This window comes from Mchenga conophoros, linkage group LG12 (assembly GCF_057382185.1).
Source record: "Mchenga conophoros isolate Kocher_MC1m ecotype Shallow Benthic linkage group LG12, M_conophoros_male_GT1.1, whole genome shotgun sequence".
NCBI classification, from domain to species: domain Eukaryota; kingdom Metazoa; phylum Chordata; class Actinopteri; order Cichliformes; family Cichlidae; genus Mchenga; species Mchenga conophoros.
Genome location: NC_140537.1, coordinates 19,286,118 through 19,308,595, shown reverse-complemented (window position 1 = coordinate 19,308,595; position 22,478 = coordinate 19,286,118). Strand labels below are relative to the sequence as shown.

Here is a 22,478-nt window from a genome sequence, read left to right as displayed (position 1 = left end):
ATTATTAATCTTAGTATTAGTAGCAGTATTAGTATTGTTAGTATTATTAATATTAATATTGTAATTGAACAAACCTTTAAAAATCCAGTTAAACAAATGCAGAATAAATAAATCATGCTGGGTTTGGTTTTTTTTGGCTCTATAATTTGGTTCACGGTGGTGTTAGACAAATAAAATCGGTAGGTGTCGCTGTTGTTCAATTTAAATTTAAAGCCTCCTCTAACCCGGAAAGACTACTTGCGGTCCTTTAACAGAGCAGGAAGTACCTCAGCACGACACTGACAGTTATTTATCATGGCGCTTGATGTGAAAAGCAGAGCCAAGCGGTACGAGAAGCTGGATTTCCTCGGAGAGGGTCAGGTAGGGGGAGAAATATTTAAGAGATATGTGTCTTTGCTTTTTTCTTCGCACGTCCTTAGACCGCTTTGTTTATTCTGTAGAAAGCACGATGGCGAGCTAACAAAGCATTAGCTGGTTGCTAATGTCAACAAAGCCTCGCTGGTTCATGCTGCGCTGCTTCTTGTGCCAGTGAATTTCACCAAAATAAGTAAAAGAAATTAACTTTTGGTTTTTGAATGTTGTTTTTTCTCTGCAGTTTGCCACAGTGTACAAAGCCAGGGACAAACTGACCGACACAATAGTTGCTATTAAAAAGGTAAAAGAAACGAGCTGCTTTAGTGTTTTACTGCTGCCATTCACACTGTGTGTTGATGAGCCGCAGTAAACATTTATCTTTTTATTCCCTTCAGATTAAGGTTGGCCACAGGACTGAGGCTAAAGATGGTAAGTGCTGGGTCCTATCAGCTGCAGCTCATTTTCATCCATTTTATACAAATTTTTTTTTACGTATTTATTTTTTTTAAATAGGAATTAATCGGACTGCACTCAGAGAGATAAAACTGCTGCAGGAGCTCCATCATCCGAACATTATCGGGGTAGCTAAATGTTCATCGCACATCATCATAATCTTGTGTTATTTGTATCGATTGTATAGAAAGATACCTTAATCTTTCTATATTGTGCAGTTTATGTATTTTTTTTAAATCTAAATATTGTTGTTTTATGTGTGTTGCAGCTGTTGGATGCTTTTGGACATAAATCAAACATCAGCCTGGTGTTTGATTTCATGGAAACAGACCTGGAGGTGAGTAGAGACCTAAATACAAATGTGGAGGAATTTCATACACAGCGTTTGTGCATTTTAAAAAAAATATTCACTTTTCTATTAGTTTGTGTGTGTGGGTGGGGGTTAAAGGGGTAGATGATGGATAGAATAGGTAGCAGCTTCCACTTCCTTAATATTTTTTTCTGATTTCCGGCTTTAATGATTCATCGAGTATCTCGATTTAAAAAAAAAAAAAAAAAAAAAAAAAAAAATGTATATATGTGTGTATGTATATGTGTATGTATATGTGTATGTATATGTGTGTGTGTATATATGTGTGTGTGTATATGTGTGTGTGTATATATATGTGTATGTATATGTGTGTGTGTGTGTGTGTGTGTATATGTGTGTGTGTGTGTGTATATGTGTGTGTGTGTGTGTGTGTATATGTGTGTGTGTGTGTGTGTGTATATATGTGTATGTATATGTGTGTGTGTGTGTGTGTATATATGTGTATGTATATGTGTGTGTGTGTATATATATGTGTGTGTGTGTGTGTGTATATGTGTGTGTGTGTGTGTGTGTGTATATATATATATACACACACACACACACACACACACACACACACACACACACACATACATGTGTGTATGTGTATATGTGTGTATGTCTGCATTACATGTCTGTTCTCTAAATCCTTTAAATCTTCAAGCAAAAAATAAACTATGAATAAAAAAAATAATACAGTAAACCTTTCCTTAAAAACAGGAAGGTTTTTTTTCCCCCATTTTAAGAACAATTGCACTAAATATCATTATTCTCGCATCAGTTTTTGAGCAAATAATAATTTAGGCTTTCATCTTGTTCCATTCACACATTTTTGGCTAAGAAGCCTAATCTGTTCACAGCTTCAGGTTTAGTAAACATTCTTGCATAGCTCTGGAGTTTGTTTGTTTTTTGTTAATTTGGTGAACAAAGTGCAACATGTTACTAGACTTTGTTGGGACCTGTCGGCACTGCATCTTACAAACTGTCTCTTTTATTTCTTCCTGAGCAGCTGATACATTTTACTTCTCAGCTTTAGTCACCAAGGAAGAAGAAAAAATTGGGTCAAAAAATAATTCAAAATGCTGAGATTAAACTCGAAATAGTATTTTGATTAAAAAAAACAAAACACTTGAAATAAGTGTCAATGTTATTTTCTCCACAACTCTATAACTTCTCTGTTGGAAAGGGGTGTTTGGAAGGCCACAAACACAACACCCAGCTGATCCGAGCACAGTGTGAATGCGTAAACAGAATACATTTCTTATCTGTAGTTAAATATTAATAATATAACATTTAGAGCTCTTAAAGTCACAGATTGCCAAATCTTAGATTTACTTATTTTATTTTTAGAAACATCTTCCAGTACAGTTTTGCTTAAAGAGTACAGTATTGTATGATATTATTTATTTGTTTGTAACAAAACCTGAAGATGTCATGTTTTGCATTATGACTGCTTCTGTCTGGAGATTTGTCAGTCGTCTCTAATCTGTTAAACATGTCTTTAAAAAAAAAAGTTTTCTTTTTTATGCTGCAGTTCCCTTGTGGGCCAGCAGGTGGAAATTTTACCCTTTGTTCACACTCGTAGTGTAAGGTCAGATTAAAGTCGAGTATCCAAGAAAGCATGAGCAAGAAGTCAAACAAAGTGTCACCAGTGCTAAGCTGGGTGTTACTCTGGCTTTTATTTGGATTATCTAAGCATAAAAAGGCTCCAAATAGGCGCTCACCAGCAATGCTTTAGAGCCTAATCAAATGATGCAAAATAAGATAAACGCACTTAAAAATAATCAATATCACTCTGCTTTTGGCTGCTCAGTGAAGTGATGCCATTACAGGCAGCAGAAAAACAGGATGCACATGAGGGTGAAATGTGATGCTGATCTTATTACCGGTGCTAAAAGCCTATATTATAAAAGCCTATATATTTTTGGACTGCGAGGTTAGCTTTAGTTAGACTCCTGCATTCAAAGGTGATGATGGTTCTTGTTATGAAGGCTGAACTGCTCTATCTTGGATGATTTCTTTATATGGATATTTTCCAGATGTTTTTGATTGTCTCGTCCGCTCAGTAAAAGTGTATTTTAATTTTGTGTGTGTGTGTGTGTGGCCTAGAGCTATGAAAAGCCATGAATTTATGCATGGATGTTATTAATTATGAGAAGTCTGGCTGTACGTATGACTCTTGGTCTTTGTTTTGTTGTTTTTAAGGTTATCATCAAAGACACTAGTTTAGTCTTAACTCCAGCCAACATCAAAGCCTACATCCTCATGACTCTGCAGGGATTAGAGTATATGCACCAGCACTGGGTCCTACACAGGGTAAGAAAACTTGTGTGTAGCATTTACACATAAATATGCTCATGTCTAATTTGTAATTTATGTTTTGGGCCTTTTCCTCTTAATTTCTTTCTTTTTTTTGTGCAGGATCTGAAGCCCAATAATCTGTTGTTAGATGGCAGTGGGGTGTTGAAGTTGGCTGATTTTGGTTTGGCCAAGTCTTTTGGCAGCCCTAGCAGAGTCTACACACATCAAGTTGTTACCAGGTCAGATTAGTCTCCATGTTACCTCATTAAAAATACAGAATTTCTCCAGGGTTAGTCTCATTAGCAATATTTTTTTTTTAATGTTTTCCATGAGTTAATCAAACATTTAACCAAACTAGGACTGGTTAAATGTGACAGAATTCTACTAAGAAGTCCAGGTTGCAAGGTCTGTAAAATATGTCTCTATTTATTGTTCATTCATGTCTTTCCCAGGTGGTACCGATCACCTGAGCTCCTGTTTGGTGCCAGGATGTACGGTGTGGGTGTTGACATGTGGGCAGTGGGATGCATTTTGGCAGAGTTGCTGCTTCGGGTAAATAAACCTCACTTCAAAGATATGAGCAGGCTGCGTCCCCTGAGCAGTCTCAGGGGACGCAGCTATTTTCATATTCATGCTAATGTCTCTCTACACTCCCGTTTGCTGTAGGTTCCGTTCCTTGCTGGAGACTCTGATCTCGACCAGCTTACTAAGATCTTTGAGGCTCTGGGAACACCCACGGAAGAAACATGGCCTGTGAGTTTGTTTGGGGGGTTTTGTTGTTGTTGTTGTTGTTTTATTTTTTTTTCTACAGTTTGGCCCAATTTTGATGAGATGTGGGGATTCTTGCTTACATTCTATTGTTATATCTCTCTTTAGGGCTTGAGTAGTCTACCAGACTACGTGTCCTTCAAAATATTCCCCGGCACACCGCTGGAACATATATTTAGTGCAGCTGGAGACGATTTACTTGAGCTGCTACAAGGTCTCTTTACCTTTAACCCTTCAGCGAGGACCACAGCTACACAGGTAATAAGCTAAAGCACTGTAGCTATTCTCAGTTTTATATTATTGAACAAATCATTTGAAATTATTGTTAGATAAGTTTTAAAATAAGAATATTAACATTTTTACACTGCAGTCTATTTGATGATTGCTAGATCGGCTTCAGCGCTGAAACCCTGCCACTTCATTTGTAGCTCCCTCAGAATTACAGGCCTCGCTTCAGGCAGTACAACTCTCATTGTGATCAGCCGGTGAAGAGTGTCCTTTACTTTAAGAGTGTAATGCAAAGATAAACCACTAATACACTTGTAAGACTTGACTTTACACGACGTGCAAAACAAAAAGTAGACATTTCATCTTCGTACAAGTCACGATGTGGTTGCCACACAGCTTTGTGCTAGGAAAAATAAATAAATATAAATGCTTATTCTTTGCTTATTTTTAAATGCACATGTTTTTTGGGATGTTTGGGTTGACGAGTTGTGAACATAAACTGTACCCGAGTTAAGTAGCTGTTATCCTCTTCAATGCCGCTTCCGCAGGTTTTGTGCACCTCTGAGTCCCAGTGCTCCCACTGGTTGGAATTCGCCCTTCGAAGTTTCTTCTGTCCAAATTATAACCTTTTAAAATTTGAGTATTATTTTGAAACAAGAACATCACAGGGATTTAACTCTGGAAAGAAGGAGTGTTGGTGAGCAGCGATTGTGTTAGTGAAATGTGTAGTGTGAAGAACTTCTTAGTAGTAGATGTAAGCAGTAGGTTGTTTGTTCTTTCTCAGAAGTCTCAGTATATTAGTAAAACTCGCTATTGTCTGATCCAGGCGAGTCAATGCACTCTGCATAGCTGGTGCTCTCCCAGTGAAAACTGGTTTCTTCTCCAGTCCTAGGCACAGAGCCTGTTTTCCTCACCTGTGACAATCCCTGACATAAAAACTCGGTCAGTCTGACACAAGCAGTGTTGGGAAGGTTACTTTTAAAATGTATTCCACTACAGATTACAGAATACATGCCCCAAAATGTATTTTGTAACATATTCCGTTACGTTACTCAATGACAGTAACGTATTCTGAATACTTTGGATTACTTAATATATTATCATGCTTTTTACAACTACATGACTGTACTATTGCTGTGTGATTTATTACTATTACTGAAGGCTACTCGCCATACCAATACCAGCTAGATTTTTAAATCTTAATATAAAATGAGTAACAGTAGGGTGGACAGTAGGTAAGGCTGCACTTTTAGCAGCGATCTCGTATAGAAAACTATTCCGCGCGTATATAAAACAGGTCCGCGGCTCCGAACCATAAAGACATAAAACTGTGAAGGGACCTCTGGCTAATATGTCGGGTTCCATGTCGGACTCGTAGCCGAAAAATAGCTTTACTTTGTTGTCTGAGTCAACGTTTCTAGCAAGAGACAGACAGAGGCGTTGAAAGGCTGCTCCAACGGAACTTATTGTTTCGGAGGAAAACACGAACACAGTGTACAGTCGAGTCTTAATAGCTCACAACTGGGCTCGTCAGGCACTCTTTTTGGCTGCAGTGGTTATTATTATATTTGCATGCTTCAATCTCCGGTTTCTGGTCGGTGACAACTCGTACTTTTCGACTCTTTTTCTCCCTCCTCGCGCTCACAGACACATAACAGGTATTCTCCCTGCAGCACGGACTACACTGCCCATGAGGCTACATTCTTTAGGGCGATGACTGTAACACTCTGCCTATTGCCTTCATATTAAATCATTTTTGTGAATAATTTTTAAAAATATTTCTTCACCTCATTATGCGGGCCAAAGGAGAGGTGACATGGGCCACGAGATTGAGACACAGGCATTGGAGCCTCTTAATGCGTGTTTTCTTTGGGTTTCCACCGGCGTGGAATTACCAAAAATAGAGAGCATAGGCTAACATATGAAACAGGAAAAGACCGCCATTTATTTCAACAAAGTAACTGTATTCTAAATACTACCTTTTTAAACGGTAACTGTAACGAATACAGTTACTCATATTTTGTATTTTAAATACGTAACGGCGGTACATGTATTCCGTTACTCCCAACACAGGAATTAATGTTTGCCTTCTGTTTGAGCAACTTCAGTTTTATTTACATAGCACCAATTCACAACAGTCACCGCAAGGCACTAAATAACTCATAATATTAGAGAGAAAACCTGAACTATCTCATTGTTCAACAACTGCATTAACAACACATCTTCCACTTTCTCTATTACACATCTCAGTAATAAGAAAAAAAAAACATCTTCTTGCATCTTTGATACATCAAATTAGAGACACAACTCTGATGTTTGATGACATAGATGTATAAAATGGTGTTTTCCTTTATTCTGCAGGCTCTGAAGATGAGGTACTTCAGCAATCGGCCTGGTCCCACTCCTGGTCCCCAGCTCCCCCGGCCAAACTGTTCAGCCGAGGCTTTGAGGGAGAAGGAGACAGTCGGTCTCAAGAGAAAAATCGAAGGCCTGGAGACAAGTAATGACCGTATATGAGCTCATATTTGCACTAAATCCACTGTGTGTGTCCTTAATCCACAGAAGACCACCCTGACTCTGGGTTAAATATTTTCTCAGTCATGTTGTTTATATTGTGGTTTGAGCAGCAAAAACATGAGGTGTCTGCGACACTCGTTTGAGGCGGACTTTAAAGGGGCTGAATATTTTAGAACTTCCAACACTGACCTGATTTTTTTTCTTCTTTTTTTTTTTTTTTTTATAGCATGTTGTGAGTTTTTTGACTGCTTCTCGCTAAAGTTAGAAACCTAACCTAGCAATTCAGCGGGTGTGGGCTGTACATTTAGCTGCAGTTACAAATTCAGAAAATACTGAATTCGAACACGCGCCCACAGTTTCGTGGCTAGTGGGAGGGTATGTTTTACTAAAGTGGAACCCTTTAGTGTCACTGGGAGGTTCAAAGCTTTTCCAGCTCCTCTGTGGTTTGGAAAATATCTGGCTTTGACTTTTGAAACATTTATAACAGAAACCTTGGTGCCTCTTGGTAGCGCGTTGCTCATTATAGGCTTGATTTGAGCATGTGGCGTACATACACAGAACAGAAATACGTGTCTGTCTAATCTAACTTAGGTTTTTTAAGTTGTTTTTTTTTTCTTTTTCTTCTTTTTTAAATAATGTTTTTAAAACAAAACCCTTTGTGTTATTTTCAGCTGCAATGAAGAAGAAGCTCATTTTCTGACTATGGACCGGGTTAAATCCAAGGATCACCACTGCATGGCTCAGCTTGCTGCATTTCTCAGGACTGTCCACTGGAAAAAGGAAAAAAGTCTATAACCAGTGGAGGCTCTCTCACGCGTGGTTGACTTTAGGACATTTTAGAAGTTGTAGCCAGCGTATGTGAATCGTTAACTCTAAAATATTCAGGATGCTGCTGTGTCCAGATGGCCAGCGATTGATCTACAGCAGAGGGCTGTTGTCAGTAGTGTTGGCTCTGGTCCGCCTTCACTGATGCCTAAACTCTGTGAGCCTGTGGGGAAAAACGTCTATTTATGTGTGTGGAAAAAGAAAAACAAACCAACATGTGAGGATTTATTTCATGTGAATGTTTTTGTATTGTTATTATTTTGTATGTCACAGCAATAAAAGCTGCATATGCTCATGCTGAAGTTTCCTGCTTGGATTAGAGATGTGCTGAGGTTGGTAGTGATGGTTTTATTAATAGCCTGTGTGGTCAAATCTGAAAACCAACGTCTTCCTAACACTTATGAATTCACACAGTAACAGTCCACGCACAGTACTGACTGACTTCACGTGTACAGCATTTACTTTGCCTGTGAGCTGAAGTGCACTTGTGGTTTGTTCACTCAGCAGGTGGATTGAAGCAAAAGCACTGTCTTCAGGACTCACACGGTGACACTGCTTCAGTGTGATGCAGCAGTGTGATACTAAATCTGTATTTTCTGCTTCCTGTCCTTTCTTTTTGACGTTACATTGATCGATACACTGACATGTCAGAGGCCTGATGCTCTGCTGCCCTTTTTGGTTTCCTGTCAAACACAATCAGATTAGAGTGAAGATGGAGGCTGAGATGTCTTCACATTCAATCTAAAATATGCCTGATTCTGTTACACAGGCCATTGCAGATGCGTGCTTTCTGCTTTTCAGAGGGCTGTTGATTTGATGCGTTCATAAACTGGCAGTCCCGTGTGATTCACGCCTATTTAAAAAGTCCTACAATTTGGGGGTGACTTTCAATGGCAGTGGTGACTGACAAAAAGTGTGTGTGTGTGTGTGTGTGTGTGTGTGTGTGTGTGTGTGTGTGTGTGTGTGTGTTGAGTCATTTGGTCATATGACAGTGTTGGCAAACGGCAACACAAGCCACAGACAGCTACAGTAGCAGCCTTATCAGCTCAGCCTTATCAAGGCCCCTTCATTGGCCAGCAAACAGACTCCTACTGCACTGCTGAGCTCAACACACAGTTGCACACATGCCGTTAAAAACCACGAGCAGGGTTTTTTGGACAAAGAGAAACTTACTCATACTTATGAGTCAGCAAGATACAGCCAAGTGAACAACTGCAGTGGGATGATAAAGACGAGATAAAGTCCAGCTTTTGATTTATAGAAAAATGCAAGTTCATTATACAGTATAAGTGTGTGGCAGCAAGTCACCTGCCCTTTCATTTTACCCATCTATTGACTAAAAAGTAATATGTTTGAGGCAAAATAATTTCAGTATTCTGGGATAAATAGGCTATTAAATTATATTATGTGATGTTAAAATGTCCTTATTTCTGATAGGTTATATATCATTTGAAATATATTTTATGCAGGGATTCATCGGGCTTTGTGTGCATGTCAGACTCATTGCCATTTTTTGTTGTACTTAAAAACACAGGTGACTTAAATGATAGACATTTCCTCCCAATTGAAATAATTAATTGTGAATATAAGCAGAATACCACCTGTACTTAACAGCTCCGCGCTGATGATTAATGAGCCATGGAGGGATCAGATCCAGGTCATCCTGTGTCTGGATATAGCTGTTGACAATTTTTATAATTTTATTTTTTAATCCTGCACCGACCCCTTTGTTTTTGTTTTTTGTTTTTGTTGTTGTTTGTTTGTTTGTTTGTTTGGAGTTTTGTTTTTGTTTTTTTGTTTTTTGTTTTTTTACTTTTAATACAGCTTTCTGATAGTATTTTAAAATCCATATTATTTCATATATTTTAAACATTCAGGCCAGGGGTCTAACTTGTGTGGCACGTGGCTTTGTGTTACGCCTAACGTGTAATCTGAGAATGCCAATAAGGATTTTTTTTTTTTAATGACAGTAAATGTGATATACCGTAACCTATTTAGTCATCTCTCCGATGCTCTCTGTGGCAGAGCCGGTGCAGCTCTGCGCTGAGCCTTGTTGTTTGGCGGTGATGTGCAGTCAGTCAGTCAGTCAGTGGGAGGAGAGACCAGAAGAGGAGCGGGGGACAGGAAGGCTGGGTGGACGGAGCAGAATCGCTTTGGTTCCCCGTGTGTCGCTGATTTTGAAGGAAAGCGGCTGAGAAATCCCCGAGCTGTCCTCACTCTGAAACGGATTTTATTTATTCTGCCCCCTCGTCATGTGTACTCCTTGTTGTATCGCGCAGGTGAGTAACAATAGCCGACCCTGACTTACTGTTGTGTGAGTGCGTGTGTGTTTGTTGCTCTTCAGCGGTTTGAAACGCTGTAACAATGAGACGTGCTCAACGTTGACCCTTCCCGTATTGTTTACTGTTTTTTGTCCTCGTCTCTCGCCGTTTACCGTCGGCTAAAGCCAGCCAGCCTCTGTCCCGAGTCTCGGTGATTCCCGTCAGCCTTATTGAGCTGCCTTTTAATGTAATAACAGCGCGAAATAATTAATTATAACCCCCATTCTTCCTCCTCCTCCTCCTCCTCCTCCTCATTGAGCTGACTGGATAACTTCACTGTAAAGCCGTTAGAGGACAAAGCAAAGCGAGGCAAAACTACGGGAAATGTGGCCGTTAATACAGAAATGTGTTGACGGGTACAGCCAACAACGAGCCATGGCTGTGATTAAGTGAGTGCTGTGGAGGACAGTTACACTTCTTTTTTAAGCACATCTTATTCCCCAGCTCCTAAAACACTGAAACAGATGAAGGAGCTAAAGAAGAGGCTAGCCAGCTGTGGCTCGGTCTAACTATTTACAGTTATTTACGTATATAGGTGCTGAAAGGCTCTGCTGAAAAGTAAACATAGCTATATACCCAACAAAAACAATAAGTCTGTCTTTGTCTTGGTTTCTTTTCTGTTTCGGCACCGTTTTAAATGTGCTATGTTGCTTTTTAAAGGACAGTTGTTTTGTATCTGTTATTTTTGTAATTATACATCACTAAAGCAGTACTTTTGGGTTGCATAATGTGTGGATTGAAAGCCAACCAGATTTTTGATTACTTTTTGATGTTTAAAGGATTGTTATTTTAAAGCAAACAAATCCCCTAAAGCCACATATGTTCTTGTTTAAATTTAGTTTGTTTTTTTGTGCCCTGTAATAACAGTAGCGTGACTGTTTGGGCTATTGATTGGTTATAATACATTTGCTTGCTTTTGCTGCTTTAAATCATTTGTGGATATTTGATTTGTTTGCTTGCATCACTTTTATGAGAGGTGCTAGTGCCGTGAAGCTACAGAAATACTTTAAAAGGGTGGTGGTTCAGAGTCAGAGAGGTTTCCTTTCATGCTGAGCGTGTTTTCTACAGCTTACAGATTGGGCTCTGACCAGTGGGTCACCACTGCTGAGCTGATCTGGCTAGGAATTTAATTACATATGCACATCCCTAAACTGAGGGAGGTCACTTCTATTTCCTGCTCTTTTCACAGAGTGGGATTAAAGAGGAAATGAAGGGCAAAGAATAAGATCAGTTTTGTCTTGCTGTGCTGGTGGTGTGCTAATCCCTGTCACAGACACCCCGTTTACTTGCCATCTCTATTAAAGTGTATGCTTGCATTTAACTTCGTGTGTGTGAATATATTTGCCACACTTGAGGTTCAGAGTGGCACAAACTGGTGTGTGGTCTGTTAATTTCCTCCCTGGCTTGAAGGTTGAAATTAGACAAGGGTGGCTGTTGTTTGGGAGAGATCTGAAGGCAGCAGGAAGCACGACGTGGGAGCAGCTCACTTGTAATTTCTCAGTGGGATCAGGGATGTATGCCATGTTGCGATGGGGGCAAGGGCAGGTTGAAGGCTTTAGCTCAGCGTTGAGTGGAGTTCAGAGCGCTGCAAAGTGTTGGCTGAAAGTGTGGTGAGAGCACTGAAATCATGTGGGTGTCTTTACGCATCACAGCCATGGAGCAGTCACCCTTACCAGGGTACAAGAGTCAAGAGGATGGAGTGTCACTTTCTGCAAACATACTGATAAAGAAGTCTTCAGGCCCTCGTTGGAGTGGTGAAAAATCAGAGGAAGTGGTTTGTGAAGAGCCAGCACCGCTCATTCAAACAGAGCTGACCCATCCGTAAATGGGGTCATGACACAGTAGCTGTAAAGCAGCAGCGGGGGTAGGTGATTACCTTTTAAACTCGACTTGTAAAACCAGCCTTAGTGAATTCTGCCTGCAAACATCTGGAGCACTCCTATCCAAAATACATTTCTGGCTCTGTCATATGATCAGAATTACTCTCTAACTGTGTACACATCAGAGATGTCTGCTGTTTTCAACTTCCCCTCAGGAATTTTGCTGTGGTCAGCAGCGAGCAGCAGGAACTTGTTTTCCCAAACCGGGACATGTCTAGCAGCCCTTCATCCCTTTTGTTTCCCACTGAATTGCCACAAACCAGTGTTAATGTCTCTTTCTCAACCTCCCCCTCATCACATATGTCTGTGTCTCTGTAATTTATCCTTGATTATTAGCTGGTTGTGTTTTGAAACTCACAACTGATTCTGAGAAGTGAAACGGACTCCCGTGTGAACAAAAAAAAAAAAAAGTGATACCGCCTTGTATCTTGACCATCTTCCTGTTCTTGTTTAGTTTGGTTCCTTTGCTTATTTCATGACAAACACCTTCATCTGCTAGAATTTGTTCATTTTTGCTCCTCGCTGTACCACTTTTTTTTTTTTTGTCTCTTTTGTTACTTTCTTTTCTTTTCTCTCCACCGGACTAAAGTTTCTCTGTGTTGGTTGTAGCTAGGGGGGTATATTTGCCAAGAGAGAGAGAGCAAAGACCTCCCTTTGTGTACAGGAAACAGTGGAGTGATACATTTTTGCTGTGTGTATACAGCTGCCTAGCTATATAGACAATAGTAGAGCTGTCACTCAACAGTATGAGGGAAAGGGGAGTAGATCTTGGTCTGGAAGCTTGGGCCAACTGGACATGTGAGGAAGATCCCGCATTGTCTTCTGTTGCCCTAAATTTTATTTTGTTTGCTGGTTTCCCGTAACCCGCCTGCAACACAAAGCATTGTAATTTGAGATAACAGGGTGTGTCAGAGCTAGTGGCTTCTCATGATTCAATGTGCTTTGAACAGTGGCCGCTATCATTAAGCTTTAACCAGCAAAAAGTCCCAAAGATTTTTAAAGCAGCCAGCTACAGTGTAGTCTGTAAGGATTTGTGTACCAAACTAAAATAGGGCATGGAATAAATAGTGCATAAGATGTGACGAATGAGCGAATCAACATGAGGTTTAAGCTTGCGGGGACGTTGTCGCTCCACATTGTTCCAGTCAGGATGTTTTTGCCTGTTTTCATGAGTCATTCCTGTCAGTGTGTGTGTATGTTTTTCCCAGTTTGCTGTTGGGTGTGCATCATGACACGTCTGCTGATAAACGTAAAGTCACAATCTGAAATCTATACAGCAAAACACAGATACCGAATACATTTATTCTTTTAGAAATCCAGAGTCTGCCAGATGGACTTGTTTACTCACTGTCAGGACTGGTGTCAACTGGCTCTGTATCTGAAATCCTCATTCTCCTTTGTGGTCCTTACAGTGGTATAGTGTACGACCCATTTCTCTTTGTGTTGCATAAGCGTGGCTATGTGCGGTGGGGTTTACCCCGGTGGGTTTGATTTAGGCCACCCTTTCCATTTCCTGTTTGCACGATGCTCCAGTCCTTTTCATCGTGGGCGCTTTAAGGATGAAAGGCAGCAGAGCATAAAAGAGGGGTGAAAGGAATGTAATCCTCATGAAATCAAACAGCTTACAGCCGTCGCAGATATCGTCTTTGGGTGGAATGCAAGACTGTCGCGTTTGTTATGCAAGTGTCCATCTTTAGGCCAAACTCCCTGTCAAGGAAGCTAATATTATTCAGACTTATTCAGCTTCCTTATTTTAAATGTGATTTTTTGCTAGGTGTATTCTCACCGCTGTGTCCCATCCACCCCGTCTTGATGGATTCTGAGTCAGTATGTCTTTGTGTAAAAGAAAGGCAACATCGTCTTTGCCACCACCTCTAGAAAAGCTGAAGCACTGAGGGGTCAGTGACAAATAGTTAAGGACAGCTGAAGAATACAGACAAAGGGCGAAGAGGACAAAATAAGAAGAAGAAAAGAAATGACATTACTAAATCTTCCAGTAACATGTTGGGGAGGATGAAAGGAATAGGGTTAAAATAATGAAACAGAGAGTCTGGTGACACGAAAAAGGGAAACGTGAAAGTCCCACAATCACAGTGTGGTGAGGTTTTTTGTGTGGGTTGTGAGAGTCTAGGCTTAATTTAACTCTAGACCAGACTAGTGCTTTGCTAGTAGCCATGTGTCATCTTTAATGTGTCATGGTATGCCGCTCTATGGGACAGATGGGGGACTGCTGTTGATATTTAAGTAGGGCTGCAAACTGCTGATCCGCCCACCACCTGTCGATATCCTGGTGGGGCAGTGGAGGAGGTGGTGGGTGCTTCATCGAGTGGGTAGGGTCAACGCTGGTTTCCATGGATACCCTTTTGTCTCTGTGTGTGGTGGAATTCCTCGAGACGTTGCCCCTTCTCATGACACCCCCTCTCTCTGTCAGCTCTTCAGAGTTTACCGTTGGGCCCTCGTGCTGCGTGCAGTCCGCTGGTGAAACACCCCCTAACTAATTAAATCTAAACACCCTCACAACCTAAATTGTTCTGTTTTTTTCTTGGTTACTTTCAGTCTGTTGTGGCTAATTAATCACCCATTGAGAAAGACGTGGGCGCAGCAGAGAAAGAGGAAACCGTTTATTCTCTTAAGCTGTGTGTTGAGGCCGGGAGGCACATGGTTAGATTCAAGGCTGCAAGCCCGTGTACGCATGAAAGCAGAAATAAGCACATTTGACCTTTGTGGCAGCGTTTCAAACGTCTTGATACAGTTTGCCAATACTCAAGCATTGGTAAACTGTGTACAGATGTACACCGCTGGACTGTAACTGGGAATAAACTGTGTTCCCTTTAGCTTGAAGTATTTGCCAAGTTTATAGGCTCATCCTTATTCTCATGCTTGAATAAACCAACACGGTTGGTATTTCTCCTATACTGACCTCTCTTCAATGGCTCCCAGTTAATTGAATTTAAAGTCCTCCTCCTCAGGTACAAGGTGTTGATTAATCAGGGCCCATCTTATCCTAATGACCTCATAGTACCATATCACCCCATTATGAAGTCACACACATCTTCACACCTGAAGCAGAATTTATGGTTCAGCAGAAGTAGCACGTTCATGATACATTGACAGTCCAGGGATGGCCCGTCTGCTTGCAGGGAGTGCTTGCTGTCGATGAAGACATTGTATGTCTTCTATGTGGTACAACCGGTTTTAGGACACTTTTGCTTTTGTGCTGTTGTTGTTTGCCGTTTCACGTTTCTGCCAATATCAGTACTGGTACCTTTGATTCAGCAATCAACTGTATCTTTTTTCAGTGTTTAATTCATTTTGAAACGATCAATTAAAAAATCTTCCTCTTACACACTAAGTCCATACTAGTTGAAACATTTTATTATTTACTTAAAATGTTAGCCAGCATAGTGAAAAAAGGACAGATTCTCTGGCAACAACTTTTCCAACAAGCTAAATACTTGAAGAAGACGTTGATGATGCTGTCTATGTCTTACTAAAAGTTTCATCATCATTCTTCATTCTTTTACATCTTCTTTTACACCGTCGACAGACGTGCTAACATTAGCTCCAGGTCTTCCGCTGTTTGGCTTTCATTCTATCAAACACAATATATAAATACCCATAAAGCAGAAGCTTTATGGGTATTTTTGCAGAACTGAAGCTGGCATGTGATTGTTTGTTTGTTTGCTTTGGGGGATTTTTTGTACATTTTGACCACCTACAAAAGAGTCAAACAATTCAGTGTTTACATGTATACTGTAGAGAGGCAGTAAAACTAAAACGGTGCTACTTGTAGACCAGACAGTGTTGCAGAGCTGCTTTGTAACCTCAGTACACCCTAGCTATATTATACACTTACATAGGACACAAACTCCTAGCAGTAAGATAAGGCCACTGTTTTGACTAAAATACAAAGTGACGTGATCTCACTAGGATGCATTAGCATGTCTGTAGGGAAACGAAAACATATTAACCAACATAGCATCAGATAAACACTCATTTCCGGTGTTATACAGGAAGACACACTGCTTTAAAATGCAGATGCAGAAAGACGTATACATAAAAAATATTTTCATCTTTTAATTTTAAGGCAAAAATTTTTAAATGTGGGCACATTGGCCTATAAGCTAATGCCATTAGACAGTGTGCAACCTTCATTGGATGTTCCAGTCCACAGAAATGCCACCGTCATTATTGTCATTTGCTTATAATTTACTGCCTTTCACCTAATGCCATAATTACAGGAGCTAATTTCATAGCTCAAGAAAGATTTTGCTCTGTCCCAAAGGAGGAGAGTGGATTAATTTAGAAATGGAAATGGTGCGTACAAGCCCTCCACCCCGACTAAAACTCTGTTGTGGGAAGCAGTCAGGCATGGTGAGAACTTTGGTGCCACTGCCACCACACCTGACTGCTCCCCATAACAAAGTTTTGCTTCTCACCATAGAAGTTTATTCTGCATGGTGAGGGGTAGGAAGCTTACAAAAGCAGGGTGGGGTGGCTACAGAAAGACCCAGTGCTGTAGAATTATAGAGCCTCTTCTTTCCTGAAGGACACAAGGCCCGCCTTTATGTAACTGTCCTCCTCCTATATGACGGCCTATCAGAAGAAACAGAGTAGGCCTGTGTGTGTGTGTGTGTGTGTGTGTGTGTGTGTGTGTGTGTGTGTGTGTGTGTGTGTGTGTGTTCAGACAACTGCCGTCACTGTCTTGTAATCCTCAAAAGTTTCTTCTGTGAAGGAAAGAGAGGGCTCTGACTGAAGCATGAATGGGGATCCTTTTTTTATGTTATTCACTGTTCAGTAGAAAACAAACTCAGTTAAGTGCTGAGTGTAAAGCATGGAAAGCTTTTTAATACAATGAAGTTTGCCCTAATACGGTTGCACAACACCACTGAAACTCATCTGCAATAGCAAACAAAACTGTTTGGTTTCCCACAGACCAGACAGATTTGAAACTGCTGATACTGCAACTAAAAGTAAAAGATTTGCAATGCATCTCACGAAGACAACTCAGGAAACCTCCTTTAACGTTCCTTGTACGGTTCATTGACTAAGAGGATTTAAGCTGAGAATTTTAGTTTTAGATCATTTTGTTATCTCTGCTGTGTGCATGTTGCATGTCAGTCTGACCTGGTCCTGTTATTCTGATAACAATTATTTCTTTCGCATGCAGTTTGCCATAACTGAATAGAGTCTAAGGGTGGAGTGTTAAAATGTTCATAATATGATATTTGACTTTATATCAGTTGAAGTGATGGGATTAAATATGACCTATAACTATCAAACATTTCATACTGTGTGCAGATATCATGGCATGCACGTCTTTTCATCCATGTCTTTTTATCCCAGGTTAGAATGTAGTTAAATGGACTGGTTCCTGTATAGTAATTTTGTGCTCGAATTGAGTACTCTTGAGAGTTTTATACAACACATTAGCACCGTTTTCTATGTAATATTTACACAGTCCAATAAATTGATCGGAAGCAACTCTGGGTTCTTGCCCAGGAATACTTTTAGCACGCAGGTATTCCTGGGCAGTCTCCTATCCAGGTACTAACCAGACCTGACAAGATTGGGCATGCTCAGGGTGGTGGATTTCAGGGAATATTTTTCTACCAGTTTACTTTTATCCAGTGAAACTGCTGAGAGAGATAACTGCACTGACGCCTGGTTTTCCCAGCTCCGCCACAAAACACATAACGTCTGTATGAGAAGCTGCTTAAGAGTGATAATAAAGTTGTTGTTGTTGTTGTTGTCCCCCTCTCTCTTCCACCTTTTCTGCCTTGTTCTCTGCATGCAGCTGGCCTGCTGCTGCGGCTCAGCGGCCTGCTCGTGCTGCTGTAAGTGCTGCCCAAAGATCAAACAATCCACAGGGACCCGAATCATGTATGCCTTGTACTTCCTGTTGGTCACCGTCCTCTGTGCTGTCATGATGTCGCCCACTGTGGAGCAAGCGCTGAAAGAGAACGTGAGTACTGTTAGATTATAATATTATTTTATGCCATGTTATACCCCTAATTAAAGATTGTGAATTATTATGTAGTTTTAGTTTGCATTATTCTCCTGAATTAGAAGAAGCTGATAACTATCCGGTTGTTCAGTCTGACGTCACTAGCCGTGTCTGGGTCTAAACTCCGCTGCAGGTCCATATATCAAACGATCACTGTGGCATTACTGAGAGTTGAAAAACTGTCTAAAGTCTTTCATCTTTAATAAAATGATCAGCGTTCTGCTCTACCAGGTGTAACAATTGAGTTTAACATCCAGGCATCCATGAAAACGGAATTTATGACATTTAACGGAGTTAGAAGTTAGCAGGGAGTTAGCTCGCTAGCTTCTATCTAAATACAATATAGCATGTCCTGACTGCGGGGTTTTGGAAACAAATTAAAACATACAGCTTACTTATCACTTCCAGCATAAATGAAGACAGAAAACTAAACAGCAGTGACGTTTGTAGGGTTACTGAAGTTTGGCTAGCTGGTATATAATGATGTGCTAGTGACCGCTAGCGACATAGCTATGTTAGCATAATATAAACAAGCTAACTTTTTTTCCACTCGATAAAAGTTAACGTGAGTTTTCTCGGTGGTCAGAAACAAATGTAATCGCATGGCAGGATGCTGTAAAAGGACCAAACTTCAGCCAGGAGAACAACTGAGATAATTCATCTACAATACAAAGTTAGTCATTCATATACTGCTGCATGGGCTGGGCTGTAGTTACATCCTAAGGTTTTAAAAACTGAGCTTAAATAAATGATTAGCGGTAATAAAAGCCGAGGGAGGTCAACAGGGATCACTGACTGTTTTAGGAGCTTTTTGAGATCAAATAGAAGAAAATACATAGCATTAAACATGTTAACAACATAAAAGCCATATTAAACGCAGACTACTTTAGACCCGGAAGTAGGATTCGTCGCGTCATCACTGAACAACCGGATTGCATTAGTTAAACTGATTTGCATTACATTAAACTGCTGACTTGTTGTGAATGAATGATATTGTTTTATGATGCATTATACTGCTGAGTTATAAGAAATCTAATTTGTCTGAGTAGAAGAGAACAGAGTGTGCTGGAGTTTTCTGCCCCATTTCAGCAGGAGCAGATAAACAGGGAGCCAAGGTCGTAGTTTAGGCGCTGTGTGAGAGAAAGCATGTGAATGTTTAGGCTTTGTATGATAAGGTGGAGGCACCAGAGGCTATAAAAGTTTGAGCAATGCTCCACCATTTTGAGATTTTGAGGCTGTCTGCATCAGTGTCCATCTCCCACGCGTGTGTTCATTAAAATCATCGTTTGACTCAACCCGGCCGGACCAGTGTTGTTATTGTGGTTTTTTCTCTTGTCTCCATCCCCAATATTTTGAACCTTAACAGTACATATATCACATCATTCTCTCAAAATGCATGCACACTCCTTGTTTTGCCAACAACCCTCCCCACCCCCAAAATGTAATTACATTATATATCAATAAAGGACTTAAGTAGGACATGCTCAGTGGATGGCATATCTAAAAAAGAAATAATAATTGAAGTAAGTTTTTTTTTTTTTTATTTACAGTAATGTAAACTATATTATAGATTATGACTCCTGGGTCTTCAGTAGATAGAAACAGTTGAACATGGTGAATTGGTCCCCGTTCACCATTTCCCCCATATATGCTGTACAAACTGCATTATAGAGGGCCAGTGTGTTTCTCGATAGGTGTGGAGTCTTCTTTAAGATATTGTTAAATGTCATCCTGATGGCTGTGTCCCGTGTGTGTTATTTCTGCCTTTTTTTTGTCTCTGTAAGGATTTTTTCCTGTCTTTGAAGTCTTAATTCTGTCCCTCGCTTTTTGAAATGTCAGCTCGCAGCCTCTGGTAAACAAAAGAATAAAAACCTCAATACTGTGACCTTTTACACAGTTTCGCCTCACTCTTTAGTCTGTACACTCTTTTCCAGCTTACTTCACACCTTTTCACCTCCTGAAAATGAAACTGAACTGAGCGGAAAGTGTAACAAGAACAAAAACATTTTGAACCAGATTTTGTCATGTGGTTGAACAATTTTGTTCACCGTCTGCTCTAAACAACAAGGCCAGCAGCCTCTATGCTAACACCGCCGATGCTAACAGGAAAAATTAAAATTTTACAGCATTGCTATGGGCAAAACAGACATCCTGCTATTTTAACAGATATGTGTATCTACACAGCAGCAAGGCCACAGCTCTGAGGACACGAGTCTTGGCTGGTAGGTTTTGTTTGTTTTAAGAGCCTATCAAGCCTTTGAAGTGGAGACGATAAACTCTTTCGTGAACCTTTGCTTTCTTCTCTGAATGAACGAAATGAAAGATGACCTCCAGTGACTGTTTCTAAAAAAAAAATCCCATTAAACTGGAATGCCACGATAACGGCTGTTGTCTGCTACAGTATAGTTATCCTTGTCATCTGGGAGAGTCAGACTGTCAACACAGTGTGTAGATATAGTCTGGAACAAGGTCTCAGAGGTGATGTCCTGGTTCACTGATACACTGCTCGCTCGCTGACTCACATTTTATATTGATCTCAGGATAAACAGGAAATAATGATGTTTCTATCTCTGGGAAAGATGTCTTGAGCTGACTGTGTTACCATGGCACTGGCCAGGCTTGCTTGAGTCAAAGTGATATTTGTAGGTGATCTTTTTTTTTTCACCAGTCTCCTCCTTCTGCAGTTTTTCTTCCTTTCTGCCAGTGTCTACAGTGCAATAATAAAACTACTCCCTACTGTGTGTCTCTTTGTGAATGGAGCCCCTGGAAAAGACTCATCCAAGGCACAAAATGGCCTCTGGTAGCCCCACACAAAGCCTACTGACTCACACACACACCCATAAACACACTGTCAGTCACACACCGAGCACAGTGGGAAGTCCCAGCTAAGAGAGCAGTCATTGTGCGTATGAGAGCGCCGGTCTTTTCTCAAGAGATTTACAGCAGTCCGAAACAGCCGGCCCCATTTCCCTCCTTAATCACAACACCATGGACATGCTAATATGGTCCTTAACCTGAGACAAAAGCTCCAAAAATGGGCTTTTTGCCTTACGTTGTGATCTGGCTCTGGACTTTGCTAACACAATGAGGTGATGACAGCTCAATCCGCCGGCATCTCACCCGTGTGTCCAACTTTCAAGGATTCTGCCAGTAATTAGTAAAGCCGAGTTAAGCAATTTATTATCCCCAAGTAAAGATTTGAAACGCTCTCAAAAAGCAGTGTTTGCCTGAAAAGCACGTTTTGTACTCGTCCCACAGCTCGTTCCGGTGAAGGGGAACGACGTATCGAGACTGGCGGTTATTGAATTCAAAGTGTGTCCCTTCTGTTGGCTCTCTGCCGCAGTCTTCTGTTGAATGTCACAGCAAGGTCCTTATCTTTGCTACCATAACTCCAGTTTTGTATTACGCAGCTCACTGTAGTTCTGAAAAGTCTTTCGCAGTTTATTTTAAGAGGAATCTCCACGTTTTTCTTGCTCGTGCTGTCTGTGTTCTCCCCTCTTCCCATTTCCTCTGACTCGCTGACAAAAGGTGGTTAATTTATTCATCCATGTCCTTTGTTTGTGTACACTGACAGTTAGTTGTAAGGCCCCTTTAACAGGCTGTAGAGAGTGAAGGATGAAAGAGGGCTCCACAGAGAGAAAGAGGGGTTGTTGTTGCTGCCTGTTCTCTCTTTCTGCTCCTTTAGGGGCGTGACGCTCAGAATAGATGGACACTATTGGGCCCTTTCACCGAGGCCTCATACTAGACAAACATGAGCAGAGGTGGGTTGCTTTTCACTGACATGACATGATGATCTAATTTGAGTATTTTGGGGGTTTTGGGTTGGTTTTTTTCCTCCAATTAGATCCCCTTCTACGCTGAGTTTTGCCAGACAGTGAATGCAGGAGAAGACTGCAAAACTCTGGTTGGATACGCTGCTGTGTACAAGGTGTGCTTTGGCATGGCCTGCTTCTTCTTCTTCTTCTGTATCTTCACTATACGGGTCAACAACAGCACGGGCTGCCGGGCAGCCGTACATAACGGGTAAGAAGAATTTGTTTAATCTTCTATCAAAAAAAGCAGCTGCATTCATAATATTGAACAAGAGTCACGAGTAAAGGCAACACGAGATTTGTTAAATTTGTTATTTTTGGATTTATTGCATTAAATATTCTGCTGTGTCTCAGTTGTCAGTAATCATTGTTTTTATGGTGTAATTTTATCTGCATTTTCCCCTTTTTTATAACATTATCACCGTCTTGATTCAGATTCTGGTTACTGAAGTTTATCGCGCTGGTGGCGTGTTGCGCTGGAGGCTTCTTCCTCCCCAATGAGTCAACATTCCTGGAAGGTAAAAGCTGAACGCTCAGCTTGAGGCTTCAATACTGTAAAGTTTTCTTTTAAAGCTTAAATAAGTAAAGTGGTGCATAAGGTAACCTAACATAGAGCTGTGTAAATGTATGTAAAGTAACAAACAACTTCCTGTGTCATCTGAC

The 22,478-nt window shown here is 40.6% G+C and overlaps 2 protein-coding genes across 3 annotated transcripts in view; both read left to right on the top strand.

Moving 5' to 3' along the window:
• Positions 1-216: 216 nt before the first annotated feature.
• Positions 217-8,090, top strand: cdk7 (cyclin-dependent kinase 7). Its single transcript, XM_085294215.1, has 12 exons — positions 217-360; positions 596-655; positions 750-783; positions 868-935; positions 1,076-1,144; positions 3,362-3,472; positions 3,578-3,696; positions 3,910-4,009; positions 4,124-4,210; positions 4,334-4,483; positions 6,815-6,953; positions 7,642-8,090. The coding sequence occupies exons 1-12, from the start codon at positions 295-297 to the stop codon at positions 7,668-7,670; spliced, it is 1,032 nt and encodes a 343-aa protein (XP_085150341.1). The 5' UTR covers positions 217-294; the 3' UTR covers positions 7,671-8,090.
• Positions 8,091-9,810: 1,720 nt separating this feature from the next.
• The window catches only part of serinc5 (serine incorporator 5), a 19,301-nt gene continuing 6,633 nt past the window's right edge, over positions 9,811-22,478 (top strand). The window contains exons 1-4 of one of the 2 annotated variants that reach the window (XM_085294210.1): positions 9,811-10,074; positions 17,794-17,961; positions 21,848-22,026; positions 22,251-22,333. In XM_085294210.1, the coding sequence (XP_085150336.1) occupies positions 10,048-10,074; positions 17,794-17,961; positions 21,848-22,026; positions 22,251-22,333 (457 nt within the window). In that variant the 5' untranslated portion in view covers positions 9,811-10,047. The remainder of the gene's footprint in view (positions 10,075-17,793; positions 17,962-21,847; positions 22,027-22,250; positions 22,334-22,478) is intronic. The other variant, XM_085294209.1, reaches the window with a different exon arrangement.

Excerpts from the sequence above, each read along its gene's own strand:
- cdk7 (XM_085294215.1), top strand. The coding sequence starts at position 295 with ATGGCGCTTGATGTGAAAAGCAGAGCCAAGCGGTACGAGAAGCTGGAT. Across the intron at positions 656-749 it reads CAATAGTTGCTATTAAAAAG|ATTAAGGTTGGCCACAGGAC; the intron begins GTAAAAGAAACG and ends TATTCCCTTCAG. Across the intron at positions 6,954-7,641 it reads AATCGAAGGCCTGGAGACAA|CTGCAATGAAGAAGAAGCTC; the intron begins GTAATGACCGTA and ends TGTTATTTTCAG.